General features: G+C 44.7%; 1 protein-coding gene across 3 annotated transcripts in view; it reads right to left on the reverse strand.

Moving 5' to 3' along the window:
• NRF1 (nuclear respiratory factor 1) overlaps window positions 1-19,653 on the reverse strand; it is a 90,999-nt gene that overhangs the window by 60,748 nt on the left and 10,598 nt on the right. For 2 of the 3 annotated variants that reach the window (XM_058654895.1, XM_058654896.1), the window contains exons 2-3: window positions 2,241-2,469; window positions 598-813 (exon numbers count right to left, since the gene is read on the reverse strand). In XM_058654895.1, coding sequence (XP_058510878.1) covers window positions 598-813; window positions 2,241-2,463 — 439 coding nt within the window. In that variant the 5' untranslated portion in view covers window positions 2,464-2,469. The remainder of the gene's footprint in view (window positions 1-597; window positions 814-2,240; window positions 2,470-19,653) is intronic. The other variant, XM_004592529.2, reaches the window with a different exon arrangement.

The raw sequence follows: 19,653 nt of genomic DNA on the forward strand, positions 1-19,653 counted from the left end.
ATTTATTAGATCAGAATATAAAACCTTAAACTGGATTAAGCCGACCCAGGACTGCCAGTAGCCTCAGACATTTGCCAAATGCAAGCAAAAACCCTCTCTCGAGACTCATAACATTATCCTAGACCAAAAATTATTTCTAAAAACAATTTTTCAAATACACTCTGTAGTATTCATTCAAATATAATCAGCACATGAACAGAACAGCCAACATAAACAAGAGCTGGCACCATGTTAAAATGCTACTGGCACCTCAAAGAATGACCACGTGGCAATTCTGGCAAGAGCAATCATGGTTGCCTCACCTATGGTGATTAAATTTTTGTTAACACCTCAACAAGAAGCTGCTAACAGTGTAAATTTGGGGGAAATTACACTATAATTCCAAAATTGGGGAGGAGAATGAGACAATCAACAATGATCAAAATCAGTAAGTCAACGATAGATATCAAAGCTGCAGAGGAGAATGACTGAACTGGAAAACAGGCCAAAGACACTGCATGGAACAGAGTAGACAGAGGGGACAGATGTGGCGTGGCACACGAGCCTGCCACCTGCATAATGTCATCCAATAGCAGAGTGCCCGTGATCAAGTCCCACCTCCATTTCTGGTCCAGCTTCCTGCTAATGAGCCTGGGAGGCAGTCGGTACTGGCCCAAGAACTTGAGTTCCTACCACCTGCGTAGGACAGCTGGATGGAGTTCGTGGCTCCTTGCTTCAGCCTGGACCATCCCCAGCTGCTGCGGTCTTTTAGGGAGTGACCCAACGGATGGAAGGTCTCTGTGTGTGTCTCTCCCTCTCTCTCTGTCACTCTGCCTTTCAAATAAATAAATAAATAAATAAATAAATATTTTCAAAAAGAAAACAAGAGGATGGCACATATAAATTTTGCTGGAGTCACTGAAGAAAAAAGAATAGAGCGGTAGCAAAGGCTGAATCAAAACCTAATGACAGATTTCCCAGAATTAATCAATGACATCAATCCAAGATTCAAGATATCCAGAGAATGCTAAACAGAACAAACAAGAAATCAGAGCCACATGTTTCACAAATACTAAAGCTAAGCCAGGAGCCCGCAGCTGTGGGAGCGGCCCGTGCGGCAGCCCGGGGAGCCCGCAGCTGTGGGAGCGGCCCGTGCGGCAGCCCAAGGCGGTAGGATCAGCGGGTAGAGCCAACCCACCGACGGTAAGACGGCAACAAAGGAACCCGAGACTGCGTTCTCACGCCTTGAGCAAAAGAGAAGACCACCAATCTGGAAATCCACCCCAGTGAGAGCATCCTTCAAGGCTGAGGCTAAACAAACGTTGCCACAACAGCTAAACCAGAATTGGCTAACAGATTCACGCTAAATCTTAAAAAAAAATTGTTTATATGAAAGGGGAGAGGATGCGAGAGAGAGATGGTTCACTCCCCAAATTCCTGCAACAGCTTAGACTGGGGCAGGCCAAAGCCAGGAGCCAGGAACTCCTGGATCTTCCCCATGGCTGGAAAGACCCAAGCACTTGAGTCATGACGTCCTGGCTCCGAGGTGTGTTGGTAAGAAGCTCGGGCCCAAGCAGAGCAGTCAGGGCTTGAACCAGCACTCAATATGGGATGCAGACATCCCAACCAAGGATGTGGCAGCTTAGTCACTGCATCACTAGGCCCACCCCGAAGGAAAAATGGGGTCAGAATGTAAATAGATGGGGGGCTGATTAAACATAAAGCAAACATAACGTCTCATAAGGGTTAATACAGGTAAAGAATGAATACATAGGTCAGGAACAGGAGAGCGAAATTCAAGTGTTTTCAGAAATATGCCAAACATAAGACTTTGATGGATGAATGATGTCTTTTATAATTTCTGGCAGTTCTAAATAGTGTGTTGTTAGCACCCAAAATAACAAGAAAAATATGAAACTATAAAAGGTCTTCAATTATTCCAAAAGAACATACAAAGGAAATACAGACTGAATAGCATGAAGGAAAAGCACATAGTAAGGTTAGTAAATTTAAATGTTATCAGCTGTTAATGTAAATAGAACAAATACTATATTTAAAAGTTAAGACAGGCTGTGTAAGAAAACAATATCAAGGTCATAATGTTAATAGGAAATGATTCTAGAACGTGAAGCTCAGCAAGACTTCAAGCAAACAAACAAAATGTGAAGAGGAGACGTGAGAGCACCTGAAGCCTGGACTCCAGCCGACATGTACGGTAGGTGCCACAGTCAGAGAACAAGAGGGCTGCTAACACACCCTACCTGCCGCGGCCAGGTGGGCCGTGACCTCATCGGCTGCTGTGGAGTTGAGAATATCCGAGTCATCATAGGAGGTGTCCTCGGGGGAAGAGGGCGAGTCTTCGTCAGCACTCAGCATGCTGTGCTCAGTGTAAGTAGCCACGTGCACCTGCTGCACTTGCTGGGCCACTGCGTGCGCTTCTATAGTCGCCATGTGTTCAGTCTGGGTCACTCCGTGCTCCTCCATGAAGATCTACCAACAGAAAAGCATGAGGATCAGGAGCTGGTACGCATGGCAGAGCACGCATCAGCTGGGAGCTGACTTCTTCAGGGAAGAGGACCTTCAGCAAGCCTCTAACGTCACTACTTACCTCATCACTAAGGCACGGCAAACAGAAAAAATATCAATTAAATATGAAACAGAAACAACGGAATAATTTCCTCATGTGAAGCCATTTTGAAGGAAATTCACTGAACTAAATTTTATGTTCCAGGATACAAAACAAATACTCCTAATAACAATAAAAATGCTCAACCACAATGAAAAAAAGTCTTTCAAGATTTATTTATATTTTTCATTGGAAAGTCAGATTTACAGAGCAAAGGAGAGACAGACAGAAATATTCTCCATCCGCTGAGTCACGCCTCAAGCCAGGACCTTTTCCGGGTCTCCCATGCAAGTGCAGGGTCCCGAGGCTTTGGGTCATCCTCCACTGCTTTCTCAGCCCACAAGCAGGGTGCTGGATGGGAAGTGGAGGAGCCAGGATTAGAACTGGCGCCTATATGGGATCCTGTTGCATGCAAGGCGAGGACTTTAGCCACCTGGCTACCATTCCAGGCCCTTAAAAATTCTTAAAACATTTCTTACTGAATATTTGATCATGTGTAGACATAAAACACTTAATGGGGACCAGTGCTGTGGATGCAGGCAGTGGCAGCATCCCTGTGAGTGCTAGTTTGAGTCCCGGCTGCTCCCCTTCCCCAGCTCCCTGCTGGTGCACCCGGGAAAGCAGTAGAGGATGGCCCAAGCACTGGGGTCCCTGCACCCACATTCACTTGGAAGACCCAGATCAAGTTCCTGGTTCCTGGCTTCAGCCTGGCTGGCCTTTATGGTCATGTGGGGAGTGAACCAGCAGATGGAAAAATTTTCTCTCTCTCTCGAAACTCTGCCTTTCAAATAAATAGATAAATCTTAAAAAACAAAACAAAAAATACCTAACAGGGCAGACACAGTGCTGCATCAGGTCAAGCCCCTGTGCGTGATGCCCGCATCCACCCAGCAGCGGTTTGCTGGGGATCAAATCCTCCCTCTGCTTCCAACACAGCTTCCTGCGATGGGCCTGGCAAGCAGACAATGGCAGCTCTCGCACAGGCTCAGGGGTGGGCCAGCGGCAGCTCCCGCACAGGCTCAGGCATGGTGTTCAGGTGTAGGACCTGCCGCCCACAAGGCAGAAGCAGGTGGAACAATGCTCTGCACTTCCTGTGCATCCTTTTTCCATCAGCTCAACTGAAAATGACGCAATTCTTATTTTTCACAGGCCCTGACCCTGTCTGAGAAATCCCTGCTATCCCTGAGCTTTATTCTAACACCTAACCACCTATCTTCACTCTCGCACCCATCATACATATCACAACACACCCTTTCAAGCCAGTGAGTCTTCACTTTGGGATCAATATACTAGCTCAAATAATAGTCTATTTCAAAATAAAATTGCTTTTAATTATAATTATGAAACAGTCCAGGATTCAAACAGACCAGGAATCACCAAGCCATCATTTATGCCGGAGGCCGTCTGCCAGCCCTTGACCCCATGTGACATGACACTCTTCCAAACCCACACTTGCCTTTCTCTGCACCGAGCTCTGCAAGAAGCAACTGGCAAAATAATACACATTCAACTGAGAAAAGTATAAAGAATATAAAGGAAAATGTTAGCATTTGGAAAATCTGGAAAAAGCATGTGTGAACTCTGTACTATATTTAGGGCTTTTCTGAAAGTCTGAAATTATGGCAACAGATTTAAAAACCTTTTCAAGATAAATGCCAGATGAGCCACCCTAGTGCTTCTTCCATATCCCATGTTTGGTGCAAGTTTCAGAATACTTAGGGGAACAAACATATCCTAGCCTCCAGACTTGTATCCAAAACTCAATTTAATACACTAAGCCACAAAACCAACTACACGAGAGGAAGACATCACTAAAGTGCTGCACTGCCATCCATTTCACTCTTTTTCAAACCTCAAACACAAAATGCTTCGGATAATTTAGAATTCTGTTCAAAACTGTTTCTAAATTGCTTGGGATTACATGGCATCTAGTGCTTTTCACAGGGATTTGTATGCTGGCACTTGGCATGATGGATTTTAATTCTTCCCTCCAGAATGCAGCTCACAGCAGATCAACAGGGCTGTTGCCTCACAGACCTGTGACTTCAGCCTCGTCCTGTCTCTCCCACCTCCTTCTCCGCTCCCCCTTCAGCCTCTCTGACCACTCACATGCAGCACTGTGAACAAAAGAAAAAGGAAAGAAGGAAGGAAAAGAAAGGTGAAGGCATTTCCTACTTCTTCGAACTGCGAAGTACTCTTTCCACAACCTACAGAGGAAGTCAGGTGTGACTGACAGCCACATGTTGCTAGAACATAACACCCTCTAAGTCAGTGTTCGTGCAACAGCTTCGCTCCCACCCATGGATGCTCTGAGCAGCCAGACAGGAACTGCTAAGAAGTGAAAACATTTAAACTGCACTTCAAATAACTGCACAGGCTATTTACCCACTTAGGCAGACCCGTGAGCAAGTGACTTAACCTTAGCCACAGGACTGTGTGTGTGGACAGCGTGAGGAGGGCCGTGGCAGGCGCAGGCGCTCGGCAGCAGTGATGGGGTCAGGCTTTATGGTTCTCCTCTCTGACTCCCTGCCTGGCTAGCCTCACAGCCCTGAGCTTCAATTTCTTAATCCACAAATAAGACACTGAGGACAGAGTTGTCTTAATTGTGTGCAAGAGATGTATATTAAAAATCCCTATATTACAACTGAAAGACGGCTCTCCTGAACACAGACAAGGAAGCTACAGGCAGTGAATGCTTCCACATTATTTTCAGACAGTACACACCCCCCGAGCTGACAGGGCAAATTCAGAGGGAGGCACTGACAGACTGCCCCGTGCCTCTCAGCAGCCCCCACGGCAACGGGCCCAGCTGCGTCCCCCACGGCGGCGGGCCTAGCTGTGTCCCCCACGGCAGGGGCACTGCACACACAGACCACTCCCAAGCAGTGCTGTGCCAGTATCGTAGTGTGATCTCTTGGCAGCCTGGCTACCACCTTAGGTGCATTATGTTTTCTCCACAAACAGAAAATGAACATAGGATAGGAACACATCCATTCCAGGCTGGTAAGAGTGGGACTGGTGGCCCCCAGAGCAGCCCACTACCTGGGGAAATACCTATAGGGCAATGAGGAGTGATGGACACAGGGATGAGATGAAGCAGAAACTACCATAAAGGTCACAGGAGGAAGGGATCAAGAAATCTAATCAAAGTATGACCAGATGTAAAAGAAAGCATTAGCCTAATCAATAACATTATCACATCAAAGAAAACCCTCAAGAAAGGCCAAAGGGACATCTCAGCTGGAGCTGGTGTCTCAGGTCCAGGCAGGGACAGGAAAACGAAGAGGTTCACGTGACCGCTTCGCAGTATCCGGAGCGTAAGATGCACAACTGCCCAGTAAAAAAGCTTTAAAGCAACGTGCATGGCCTCTCACACGATGAATGATAGGAATCGTGATACTGTAGCACTCAGGGCACAACCACAAGGAGAGCTTGTTCAGTGCCAATGCAATCCTCTTCCCTGAATATTTTCAACCCACGTTGCTTGACTCCATGAACGCAGAGTACTCCCGGGCTGCAGCAACCAGACTCACCTGGCAGCTTCCGGTTAGGTTTCTGTACAGGCCAGGGGAAGCGAGGAGGATTTGTGAACTTGTTTCACTCCTAACTGCACAGGATCATACAGCAGCGAGGGGCTCTCGTGTGGGTGCCATCACACATCCGGGCTGTTCCACTTCCCATCCAGCTCCCTGCCTGTGGCCTGGGAAAGCAGCAGAGGATGGCCCAAGGCCTTGGGACCCTGCATCCCCGTGGGGGACCTGGAAGAAGCTCCTGGCTCCTGGCTCCTGATTGGCTAAGCTCCAGCCATTGCAGCCATTTGGGGAGTGAACCAGGGGACAGAAAAGTGCATGCACTCTCCCGCTTTCTCTCTCTCTAACTTTTGACTTTCAAGTAAAAGTAAATCCTTACCAAAAGAAAGAAGCAGCGGAAGGTTACATGCACACAGTGGGTTTTCATCACACCAAAGACCCTGATGATGGGTCAGAACCACATTCTTTTAGAAAAATGGCTGCGTCCATGCACATATATGTTCCGCTTTTTCTGAAATTTCAGTGACCTTGAATTCAAGAATAGGACTACTTCGTGAGGTTAGTGTTATAACAAGGCTGAAACAGCAGAGGGTGCCAATATCAAAAAAATAAAAGCTGGGAAGCCTGCAGGTTGCATAAAATTCTGTACCCAAACATCCTTCCAACGGAGAGTCAACGGAATCTATCAGCAAACACTTTCAAGTCAGTCACCTCTTACGGGCTCCAGATTGGCACCAGCTGACATAAGGCCCTGCACGAGGAAAGTGTAAATTGGCACTCCAAAATAACAGTCACTAGGCACATGTGACTACCTAACTGCACTGAAATGTGATTATGTTTTGATCTTTTTTTAAAGGGAGTGGGACATTTATTTATTTTTATTAGAAAAGGCAGACTAACAGAGAGAAGCAGAGACGGACAGAGAGATTTTCCATCCACTGGTTCATTGTCCGTAACAGGCTGGAGCAGAGTTGGTCTGAAGCCAGGAGCTTCTTCCGGGTCTCCCATGCGGTGCAGGGTCCCAAGGCTTAGGGCCGTCCTCTTCTTTCCCAGGCCACAGGCAAGGAGCTGGATGGGAAGTGGAGCAGCTGGGACATGAACCGGCCGCCACATAGGATGCGTTCGCTTGAAGCTGGAGTATTAGCCTGTTGAGCTACAACATCAACCTCCACCAGACACTTTACAGTAACTCAGTCTGCCAAATAGGAAGCTAATGCTGGCCCACCTTCCAGGGCGCACACATTCTATCCCCCTTACAGCTTACGGTTTACAAGCAAAGGCAGCACAATGCAGTGAGTGGACCGGACACCTAGTCTGTGTCGGTGACAATAATTAGAACAGACAACCTTTACATGCTTACTGGCAGCCTCAAATATATATAGATAGATATTTTAATTTTAAGTGAATATAAAGCAGGTGAATTGCTGAACTACCCCTGGGTTAGAAACCTGGTACACAGGAAGCTCAGCACGGCCAAGCCTTTGCGAGCAGATCAGCATGCAGCTGGCAAGGCTTTCTGCAGAATAATCGTTTGTCCACAGCTGCTCCCAAATTGCCAAAAATCAAATAAGTAGCTGTCATGTGATAGCAGGATTAGAGGCTGCCTCAATTTCCATTAAGGAGAAATAACATAAATTGCCCCAAGTCCCGCCCCTCAGTCTGAGACGAGCACAAAGGACACTTTGATTCAGAGGCTGCACCGAGTGAAGCCCAGCATTGTGGCGGGGCTGCCGGTGCAAAGGCCTCAATTCTGCGGGCACTGTCAACACAGCCGACACTCACTCACAGCTGTTTCCTAGCTGCAGGACCTGCAGCACATGGCTCTCCTTTGAGATAACTAAGAACTGCTGCTGGATAAAATTAGGAAACTCTAAAGGCCAACACTATGCCTCTAGGACCATCTGCACTCCAGCACCCTCGAGTTCACTGAATGAGTACATTCTGAACTCTTCCCAGGTACTTCCAGATTGCTTCAGTATCAGTATTTGAAAAACCATGACTGGAAATTCTCATTTTCTATCTTTAGTTTTAAAAATGCGTGTGTTCTTATAGAAATGACACATGTTCTTTTCCAGTAACAGAAAACATAGGTACGAAAGGGGGGGACGAAGCACAACTCCCTGCCAGTCACGTGACTGAGTTGTTTTGTAGACATACTCCAAGTCCCTCCCCCCTTTTCTTATATGACTGGGTTTGTATTTACCATACTACTATCTTCTTTCTTCTTTACTAAGATTTATTCATTTTTATTGGAAAGGCAGATTTACAGAGAGAAGAAAAAGACAGAAAGATCTTCCATCCACAAGTGGCCATAGAAGCTGGACAGAAGCCAGGAGCTTCTTCTGTGTCACCATGCAGGTGCAGGGTCCCAAGGCTTTGGGCCATCCTCTACTGCTTTCCCAGGCCATAAGCAAGGCGCCGGAAGGGAAGTGGAGCAGCCGGGACACAGGTTGGCACCCATATGGAATCCCAGTGTGTGCAAGTCAAAGATTTAGCAACTGAGCCATTATGCTGGAACAATGCTATTAACTTTTTTTTTTAAGATTTATTTTATTTTTATTGAAAGGTATATATGTAGAGAGAGAGGAGAGACAGAGAAAGATCTTCCATCTGTTGGTTCACTCCCCAAGTGGACACAACAGCGAAGCTGAGCTGATCTGAAGCCAGCAGTTTCTTCCAGGTCTCCTATGTGGGTATAGGATTCCAAGGCTTTAAAGCCATCCTTGACTGCTTTCCCAGGTCACAAGCAGCGAGCTGGATGGGAAGCGAAGCACCCAGGACACAAGCCAGTGCCCAGATGGGATCCAAGGGCTTGGGCTTGCAAGGCAAGGATATAGACACTAGGCTATTGTGCTATTATCTTTTTATCTTTTTCTCTTATTATCTTTATTTTTGGGCCCTGCGGCGTGGCCTAGTGGCTAAAGTCCTCGCCTTGAACGCCCCGGGATCCCATATGGGCGCTGGTTCTAATCCCAGCAGCTCCACTTCCCATCCAGCTCCCTGCTTGTGGCCTGGGAAATCACTCGAGGACGGCCCAATGCATTGGGAGCCTGCACCCATGTGGGAGACCCGGAAGAGGTTCCTGGTTCCCGGCATCGGATCGGCGCGCACCAGCCCGCTGCAGCTCACTTGGGGAGTGAAACATCGGATGGAAGATCTTCCTCTCTGTCTCTCCTCCTCTCTGTATATCTGACTTTGTAATAAAAATAAATAAATCTTAAAAAAAAAACATACAGTACTTACTTTACTAATTTCTAAAACTCAGTCATGCTTTCCTAGGTATGTTGGCAGGAGCTGGTCTGGAGGCACAACAGCCAGGGCTGGGACCAGTGCTCCAATGTGGGACGCCGGGGGCACAAAGCAGCAGCCTAACCTAGTATTCCTATAGGGAAACATTTTTTTTTTAAACTTTTTCAGTTTTTTTTTATTTTTGATGATGTTTACACAGTTGATCAGGGTGGAAAGGATCGAGGGTTAGGGGAAACTGGGTGTGATCACTGTTTCCAAATTTTTTATTTCTTCTTCCTGTATATGAGGGAAGGGAGGAAATAAGGGGAGAAGCCATACCCAGCCCCCCAACTGCCCCAATACCTGGGGATGAGGAAAGGCCACCCAACATGAACCCAGGGTCTACGGGAAACACAGTCTATGAAATGGGTATAGGCCAGAAGATGCCTTCCTAACAAGCTACCTGAACTCAGGTCTCCAGCAATTTGGGAGATAAAATTTTTAGGCAAAGAGTACCTCAGGTTGATCAAACAGCCAAAGCCAAGCTGCTACGAAAGGAGTGTGTGCCATGATCAAGGCCCTAGTGTCTGCAGCCACTGAACTAGCAGTGCCCACTAAGGTGCGGGGGATCAGTGTGCAGAGCCTTCGCTTTTCTTTAAATATTTATTTTATTGGAAAGGCGTATTTCCAGAGAGAAGGAGAGAGAGATCTAACATCCAGTTTCACCCCTCAAATGGCCACACTGGCCAGATATAAGCCAATCTGAAGCCCCGAGGCAGGCGCTTCTTCAGGGTCTCCCATGTGGGTGCAGGATCCCAAGGCTTTGGGCCGTCCTCCGCTGATTTCCCAGGCCACAAGCAGAAAGCTGGATCAGAAGTGAAGCAGCCAGGACACAGATATGCACCCATATAGGATACCAATGCCTGTAGGCTGAGGATCTGCCAATTGAGTCATTGCTCAGGTGCCTTGAGGTAACGTTAATAACCTTGTTTTACTTTGAATGAAGTGGGAAATCTTGGAAAAGTTCTGAACAGGGGAAAAATGTGGTCTGTTTGTCTTACTTACATTTTTGAAGGATCAGTGGCTGCTATGTAGGGGAAGACTGGGGAGGGGTTCAGAAGAAGAGAGAGCAAACAGAAGGTTGCTGCGCCAAGGGAGGAGCAGGAGCGACGGCTCAGTGGCTAAAGTCCTCGCTTTACATGCACCAGGATCCCATACGGGCACTGGTTTGCGTCCCAGCTACTCCACTTCCCATCCAGCTCCCTGCCTGTGGCCTGGGAAAGTAGTCGAGGGCAGCCCAAAGCCTTGGGACCCTGTACCCACATGGGAGACCTGGAAGAAGCTCCTTGCTCCTGATCGGCTCAGCTCTAGCTATTGCAGCCACTTATGGAGTGAACCAGCAGATGGAAGATCTTTCTTTCTGTTTCTCCTTCTCTCTATAAATCTGACTTTCAAATGAAAACAAATGAATCTTTATTAAAAAGAAGAAAGAAAGAAAGAAAGAGAGAGAGAGAGAAAGAAAGAAAGAAAGAAAGAAAGAAAGAAAGAAAGAAAGAAAGAAAGAAAGAAAAGAAAAGAAAAGAAAAGAAAAGAAAAGAAAGAAAGGTAGGTAGGTAGGTGAGGAGGCAGGCATTTGGACAGAGGTTAAGAGCATATTCCAGGGCCCGGCGGCGTGGCCTAGCGGCTAAAGTCCTCGCCTTGAATGCCCCGGGATCCCAGATGGGCGCCGGTTCTAATCCTGGCAGCTCCACTTCCCATCCAGCTCCCTGCTTGTGGCCTGGGAAAGCAGTTGAGGACAGCCCAATGCATTGGGACACTGCACCCGCGTGGGAGACCCGGAAGAGGTTCCAGGTTCCCGGCTTCGGATCGGCGCGCATCGGCCCGTTGCGGCTCACTTGGGGAGTGAATCATCGGACGGAAGATCTTCCTCTCTGTCTCTCCTCTGTATATATCTGGCTGTAATAAAATGAATAAATCTTTAAAAAAAAAAAAAAAAAGAGCATATTCCATATGGGTGCCAGTGAGAGGCCTGGCTGCTACCCTTCCGACCCAGCTCCCAGCTAGCAAGCCTGGGAAAGCAGCTGAGGGTGGCCCACTGCTTGGGCTCCTGCCCACATGGAGACGCAGAGGAAGCTTCTGACTCCTGGATTCAGACGAGCCCAGATTTGGAGAATGAACCAGTGGGTGAAACCTGTTACTCCCTCTCTCTTGATGTAGCATTGCCTTTCAAATAAATCAAGAAAAACAAACAAAACATTAAAAATGGATTCCAATGTAAGAAAAGGAAATCAGACGTAAAAAAGCACATTTCAAGACTAAATATAAATAAAATTTAGAAAACAGTTTAATGTAAAACTAAAACTAGAAGTGATGTCTCAATTTTAGAATGTGTTCAATAGTTAAAAAACATTTCCGAAACAGAAGAGGAATTCACTGCTGCTAACTACAACTCCACCTTTCTAAAGAACTCAAGTAATAATTACACTATTTCTTGTTTACTATTTTTTTAATCATCAAAATGTTTCCATAACTACAAAAAAATGTCATATCCACTTAGAATAAATATGCTTAAAACTGTAAGTACTGGACAAGGGAGAATCAAGTAAAAATATTCTTTCTAAAAAAAAACATGAAAATATTCTTTCTCACTACTTTCTCAATGTGATCTTCGATAAAGTTCTCAAAAATAGAGGCTATCAAACATAATTTCCCATCCACACTTCTCAGCAGCACTTGGCCCTGGCCACAATGGCCATCCTGCAGCTGCCTACCAAGCCCCTCAAGCTGCCAGTCACCCACCTTCTTAGTCTCTGAGAATTAGGCTCACTTGGGTCAAAACAAGTCAACCGCCTTTTTCACCAGCAGCAATACACTGGAATAAACGTGTCAAGTATAATTTTGGCTGCCAAGATCTTGTTCTAAAATCTATGAAAGGGACATTAAATTAGAGCTATTGCCTGAAAGAACAGTGTGTCAGCGTGTGCAGCTTGACGGGATTAGTACTTGCTGAAGTCCTGACCTACAGACAAGCCAGAAAAGCAACACACATCACCATCCCCTAATAGTGAACTATCCAAAAAATGAGGAAGACAGGGAATCAAGGGCAAAATATTAATGAAATGGGGCTGTATTTTGGAGCATAGCCCATGTACTATGCCACAGGAAATACTAATTGGAAGTAAATTTAAAAATTGCTACTGCAGAGGAGCACGATAACAGTCTTAAAGATGGGGTGGAATCAGGATATTGACAGGAGAATCCCACAACGTGCTCTGGGGGTTGGAAAACAGGTTACTCAGTCAGCTAAAATGAGTATGGACTTTAAAAAGCTATGGATATGGCTATGGGCAAAGAAGATAATCTAGAAAGTTATACTGAAACTGCTAACAATGCTTTTTTGTCTGTGTAGAAAGGAATTACAGATTATGAAGATTTTTTGTTGTAGAAATTTCTCCCTTTAAAATATTTAATTTTTATTGGAAAGGCAGATTACAGAGAGGAGACAGAGAGATCTTCTGTCCACTGTTCACTCTCAACTGGCCGCAACGTCCAGAGCTGAGCCAATCCAAAGCCAGGAGCCAGGAGCTTCTTCTGGATCCCCCAACACTGGTGCAGGGTCCCAAGGCTTTGGGCTGTCCTCCACTGCTTTCCCAAAATACAAGCAGGGAGCTGAATGGGAACTGGAGCAGCTGGGATATGAATCAAAGCCCATATGGGATCCCAGCGGATGCAAGGTGAGGATTTAACCACTAGACTACCACGTCAGATAGAACTACCCCCATTAGGTTCCATGGGGACTATGAAAAGATCCAATAGCAGTAAGAGCAGTTGGAAAGATAGAGGCATTTCAATCTAATGAGGAATGAGCTTTAGAACAGGGTCTCCCTCACTGTGTTAGAGGGCAGATAGCCCCAATAAGAAAAACAGTTAAGACATTACGGAGGGCAGAAGTCTGACAAGAGTGCACTGTCCTGAAGGGAGTGTGAACAGGGAGCAGTGAGCGGCCGGGAGCAGAGCTGTACAGGCAATGCGGATGCAATGGAATTCCTAGTCTTTTAAGCCAGTTCTTCTCCCCAAAGTTAACGCCGTGAGTCTTGTTCAATATCTCTAATGATGGAAACTTAACTACTTCCCCAAAGTTAGCTTAGTGTCAAAGTTTGGTTAAAGACCACTTACTTGGTCTGAAAATTTAATTTCAACTTAAAATTTCCCTACTGATTGCTCGGGCTCCAAAAAGAACTGCCTGCTTTAGCCTTCCAGTTGGAGTTCTGAAAATTATAAGATGTCCAATGGTACCACGAAAGTTTATTTAGGTAAAATATTACCAAACAGCTTTTGCAAGGTCTCTACAATTACTTAAGAAGACACTGCTTGTCACATGTCAGGCACCACATCTAGTGACAAAACCAAACACAGCATCTACTCTTGTGACTTGGTGATGTACAAATCAGCTGAAAATACAGAGATCAGCAATTTGCAAACAAATCCAAAATCACATACATGGATCTTCTCAATGACAGAAAAGTACAAGCGAAAGATCAGTTAAACTTCCCTGAGAAAATGATGCGTGGACAGACACCTGAAGGAGTTAGAACAGTCTGCAGTCTTCCAAGCAGATTAACACATGGCTGATACCAAGTTCAAGGGGCTGGTGCTATGGCAAACCTGCGACTCCAGCATTCCCATGGACCCCAGTGTGTGTCCCAGCTGCTTCTAATGAACTCTGCTCGTGTGCCTAGGAAAGCAGATGACCCGAGTACCCACGGCCCTGCTGCCCAGCTCCAGTGCCAGCAGCTGCTTAGTGGATGGAACATCCCCTCCCCTCTCCCTACAACTGTGCCTTTCAATTAAATAAATATTTATGTTCTAAAAAGAGACAGACTGTCCAAAAGGTGGTTCTGTTCACCAGAAGGAGTTTTATCTTCACATTAAGTTCAGTAGGGGACAAGCTCAGACCTATGTGTTTTAAACCAATTCACTGTGTCAGAACTAAGCATGGATTTGCATGAAGCCAGAAGGTGCACCCAGTCAGGTTACTAGGACACTTCAGGAAACACAGACAACACGGTAGAAGGAAAAACGAAGAGACAAGTTGAGTTTATTTAGAAGGCTTAATAAGGATTTGATGAGACAGAAAGACTGGTTTCTGGCATGAGAAACTGGCTGAAATCGTATTATTGACAGGAGTGGGACAGTGCGTTTGAGAAGGGAAGTTCACTGGGGGTTGAAGCACAGCACAGGTATCCAGCAACTGCACAGCTGTGTCAAGTCCTGAAGCTAGAAGCTAAATCAGAACACACACATTCAATGATCAGCTGCACAGCCCTTGATCCTCCTCGGGAAAGACTTGTGACAAAATAATCCTCATTCTTAACAAAGGAAACCATGAAACAGCACTGGCCAATAAATAAACATCACTACTACAACAAAAGTCTGAAACGAATCCTAAGCAAAGATAAATAAAAATGCCTTTAAAGAGCATTGAATATAAACCATTCATTTGGTTACAAAATGGATTTGATTTAAATGAAGACCACTGAGAACTAACCAAGCCCCCCAACCTTTCAGATACAGACAGGAAGTGGAAGAGTTTGACTTGTTCCTGCAGGATGTCTGCCTCCCTCCAGCAGGTGCTTCGGGAGCTATGTGGAGAAGGCACTGGTGGCGGGCTGTCCCCCAAGGCCTTCCCAGATGCACAGGTGCACCGCCAAGATGCGCATCCCTGGACCCTGGCAAAGCCTAAGTTGTGTGTTTGAGTCTTTCTCAGTAACAAAGACGTTTAAAAAGCAAACAACTAGCATTATAAATTTTGATTTTAAAAAAGCTTATGGATGGGCCCAAAATGGTAGCTCAGCGGCTAAAGTCCTTGCCTTGCACCTGCCAAGATCCCATATGGGCACCATTTCTTTTTTTTTTTTTAACACCTTTATTTGCTTTAAAAACATAAGACTTCTTGTACAATAAAGCATAAGCATGTTTCATCTACAAAGTCAGAATATCTTCCTCATGGAACATGCAGGAAGAACGGAAAAACACACACATGGCAAAGTAGTCACAGATTACCTCTAAAATAATTAAGACTTTCGGCCAGAAAAATTAATCTTTTGAAAACAAAAGTATAACAATAACAAAAAGCTATATTTCACACCTGGTACTAACAGTAAACATTCATAGTACAAAATTATCTGTTAAAATCAAATTCCTATATATTGAAAGTATTAATATCATCAAAATACCCATTGTACTTAAAGCAATTTACAAGCTTATTGCAATCTCAAAATACCAAAGACATTTTTTTCTCATATCTAGAACATTTTTTTTAACTATTGTTCGGATTGACATCATTTCATAACAGCCACATCAATCACAGCATGAATAACAACAGCAACAACGTCAACAACAAATTGTAGCACCTTGATTAAGTAATGTGCCACTGAGTAGGCAGCACGTGCTTAACTAAAAGGAAACACAGAAGTCTCTTAGGAACTATGTTGCCATTGCATACTCCATGGGCACTTGATGAACTCCACTAGAGAAAAGAAATTATTTGGAAGCAAACAAACCAACATAAAAACATCAAAACATTTGAGACACAGCCAAAACAGCCAACAGACGCTCAAAAAAACAGTATAGATTGGACTATTGGACTTACCCTTTCCATGTTGGCTTCCTTATATGAGAGAGAATATATGGTATTTATTCTTTTGTGATTGACTCAATTTGCTGAGCATAATGGTTTCTAGTTGGGACCACCTGGTTTTAAATAGAATAATATCGTTCTTGACAGCTGAATAATATTCCATTGAGTAGATGTACCAGTTTTTTTAACCATTCTTCCTTAGACGCACATCTGGTTTGTTTCCATGTCATTGCTATTGTAGATTGTGCTGCTGTACATATAGGATTACAGATTCCCTTCTCGTATGCAGATTTTACTTCTGTTGGGTATATTCCTAAGAGCGGGATTGCTGGGTCATATGGCAGGTTTATTTGCAATTTTCCAAGCACTCTCCATATGGATTTCCACAATGGTTGTACTAGCCTACACTCCCACCAGCAGTGAAGGAGGGTACCTTTCTCCCCACATTCACGCCAGCATGTGTTGTTTTTCAAATTCTGAATGTAGGCCAGTCTCACAGGAGTTAGGTGGTACCTCAAGGTGGTTTTCATTTGTATCTCTCTGATGGCTAGAGAGCCTGAGCATCTTTTCATGTTTGTTAGCCATTTGAATCTGTTCTTTTGAGAAATGTCTGTTCATTTCCTTTGCCCATTTTGCTACAGGGTTTGTTTTTTCACTATCCCTGGGTTTCTGAAGCTCTTTGTAGATCCTAGATATTAGTCCCCTGTCACTTGTGTAGAATGCACCATTTCTAATCCCAGCAGCCTTGCTTCCCATCCAGCTCCCTGCTTGTGGCCTGGGAAAGCAGTTGAGGACGGCCCAAGCCCTTGGGACCCTGCACCCATGTGGGAGACCTGGAAAAAGCTCCAGGCTCCTGGCTTCGGACCGGCTCAGCTCTGGTTTTTGTGGCTGCTTGGGGAGTGAATCATTGGACGGAGGATCTTCCTCTCTGTATATCCGACTTTGCAATAAAAATAAATAAATATTAAAAAAAAAAAAAGCAAGAGACTTGTGATGGGCATTTGTCGTAGTTCTTTAAAACAAAAGTTTATGGGTAAAGATTAAATATAAAGAAGATATGTTTTGTTCAGCTATATACGATGAGTTCTTAAATAAGCATTATTTACAAGAGCCTAAAAGTTAAAACAGTTTTTAAACAGATGAAGTGACAGGCAGTTAAGTAATCGCTATGCAGGAAAAAGTCACCCTTTGTCACCCAATGTGGCCTCCATGCAGGCTTAAGGACGCCTACAATGCTGTCCTAGGCCGTCACACTCCCTCAGCGATTACACCCTGCAAGCCCCACGCGCGCTCAGTGTCCTGTTCAGCTCCATGGCTTTATCTCCTGAACCACACGTGCACTGGATCTTTTTCAGGTTTAGATACACACACACATTGCTGTGGAAGCAGGGCCTACAGTGTTTAACATGGCAAGGTACTATGTAGGCCAGAGGCCCAGCAGCAGCAAGGCTCAGACTCTACACTGAAGTAGAGCAGTGCCTGCCTGATGCTCCCACAGTGCAGTCACCTAGTGATGTGCTCCTCAGAATCCAACCAACTATAAGCAACACAGGACTATATTTAGATGAAAAATGTTGCAATAACTAAGTTCACCATTTTTTACAAAAAAATAAAAACCAGCTACTAAGCAGGAGTGGAAAACCTTTTTTTCCTACCAATGGCCATTTGGATATTTGTATCATTTGCTGGCCATACAAAGCTATCAACTTACACTTGCTCCAGATTTACTGAGCTTTGAGTCCTGCCTGTGTCTGCCTTGGCAGGGCCAAACCAGGTGACTTCAAGGACATGATACAGCTCATGCGATGGGAGCTCCCCATCCCTGTACTGAAACTACTTATGTAGGCAGAAATACTTGGTTACATATCAGCTCTAAAGATTACACCGTATAAAATATTTATAAAGAATTTAAGGTCCAATTATTCATTTCATAAAATTAAAATCACACATGTATAACAGGAGTGAAAAGTTAACTATAATTTTAAATTTGCGAAGCTGAGCCCAGCATGTGCCAGGATCCCATCTGGGCACTGGTTCATATCCTGGCTGTCCCACTTCCCATCCAGCTCCCTGCTTGTGGCTTAGAAGGACAGTGGGGGATGACCTAAACCCTTGGGACCCTGCAACCACATGGGAGACCTGGAAGAAGCTCCTGGCTCCTGATCGGCTCAGTTCTAGCTGTTGCAGCCACTTACAGAGTGAACAAACAGATGGAAAATCTTTCTGTATCTCTTTGTATATCTGCCTTTCCAATAAAATAAAATAAAGCTTATGAAGCTAAAAAGGTATACCAAGAGCTAAGGTTTATTTAAAGAAAAGATTTATTTTTTTCGGAAAGGCAGATTTACAGAGAAGGAGAAAGATTTTCCATCTGCTGGGTCACTTCAAATGGCCACTGCGGCTGGAGCTGAACTGATCTGGAGCCAGGAGCTTGTTCCAGGTCTCCCACATGGCAGCAGGGTCCCAAGGATTTGGGCTGTCCTCCACTGCTTTCTGAGGCCCAAAGCTAGACGGTTAGTGGAGCAGTTGGGACACAAACTGGTGCCCATATCGGATGCTGGCACTGGAGGTGGAAGATCAGCTAGTTGAGCCAACACACCAGATCCAACTAAGAGTTAATAATATTATCAAAGAAGAATATTCTTTTTAACTACAGTGGAGCCCACAAGTTTACGGCGAATGTCCTTGGCCTTCTCATTTGCTCATCATTCCCCCTTGGACTCAGCATGACTTTCAGTCCCACAAGTCCCATGCAGGCTGGGAGTCCTAAGCAGCAGTACTGGTGCTTCAAGTTTTAGACTGCATGTCTATTTTATCTTTGGCATTTTTACAAACACATACTGTGCAACCATATACATCATTGAGGGAAAGTATGAATTAGGTTCATAGATTTTTATGTACACATAAATATTTTCTGCATAGAGAATCAAATTCTCCAGAAATAATGCTAAAACACATGCAATTTTAACATTACTGTATTACAGCACTGTTCTTAGCGCTCGGTGGAATTAGCAACTTACAAGATTCCCAGGTTAAGAGGAAAAACAAAAGCAGTTGTATTGAGAGAGATGCCCACAAGGATGTGGAGATGAGAACAGGCAAGTCACCATGTGACTGGGGCCGAGTTCACCAGGGGGGTCAGCACTCGCACCCCAGGAGGGCAGCACGACTGACTCCATGCTACCCTGATCTCGGCAAAATACAGACCACAAACAGACAGCAAACGTTTCCTGGACAAGAGTGTATTCTTTTATTAAAACAAATGCACTTGTAACTGCCGCTGAAGCATTAAGTATGTTTCATAACAAAAATAAAATGACAATACCAGATTTTCATAAACATTACAGGTTCAAGATAGTAAATGAGTCTTATTAGTGCATACAGCCAACATGTACTCAGAAATGTACTGTGGTTGGACATGTATGCTTAGGAAATCATACCAAACGACATAATGTATTTATCTTGATATAAGTTAGTTATCTTACTTTTCCACAATAAGCATATATCTTTATAAAGAAAAGTTATAATTATTGGTTATCACAACAAACTTAGAATTAATTAAAACAGATTGTTAGAAGAAACTTTGTCATTTCCATTCTCACTTTTCAAACAGGTAAAAAAGACCCAGTGAACACAATTTGCCTGTCCCA

The sequence above is a fragment of the Ochotona princeps genome, chromosome 25, assembly GCF_030435755.1.
Source record: "Ochotona princeps isolate mOchPri1 chromosome 25, mOchPri1.hap1, whole genome shotgun sequence".
Classification (NCBI taxonomy): Eukaryota; Metazoa; Chordata; class Mammalia; order Lagomorpha; family Ochotonidae; genus Ochotona; species Ochotona princeps.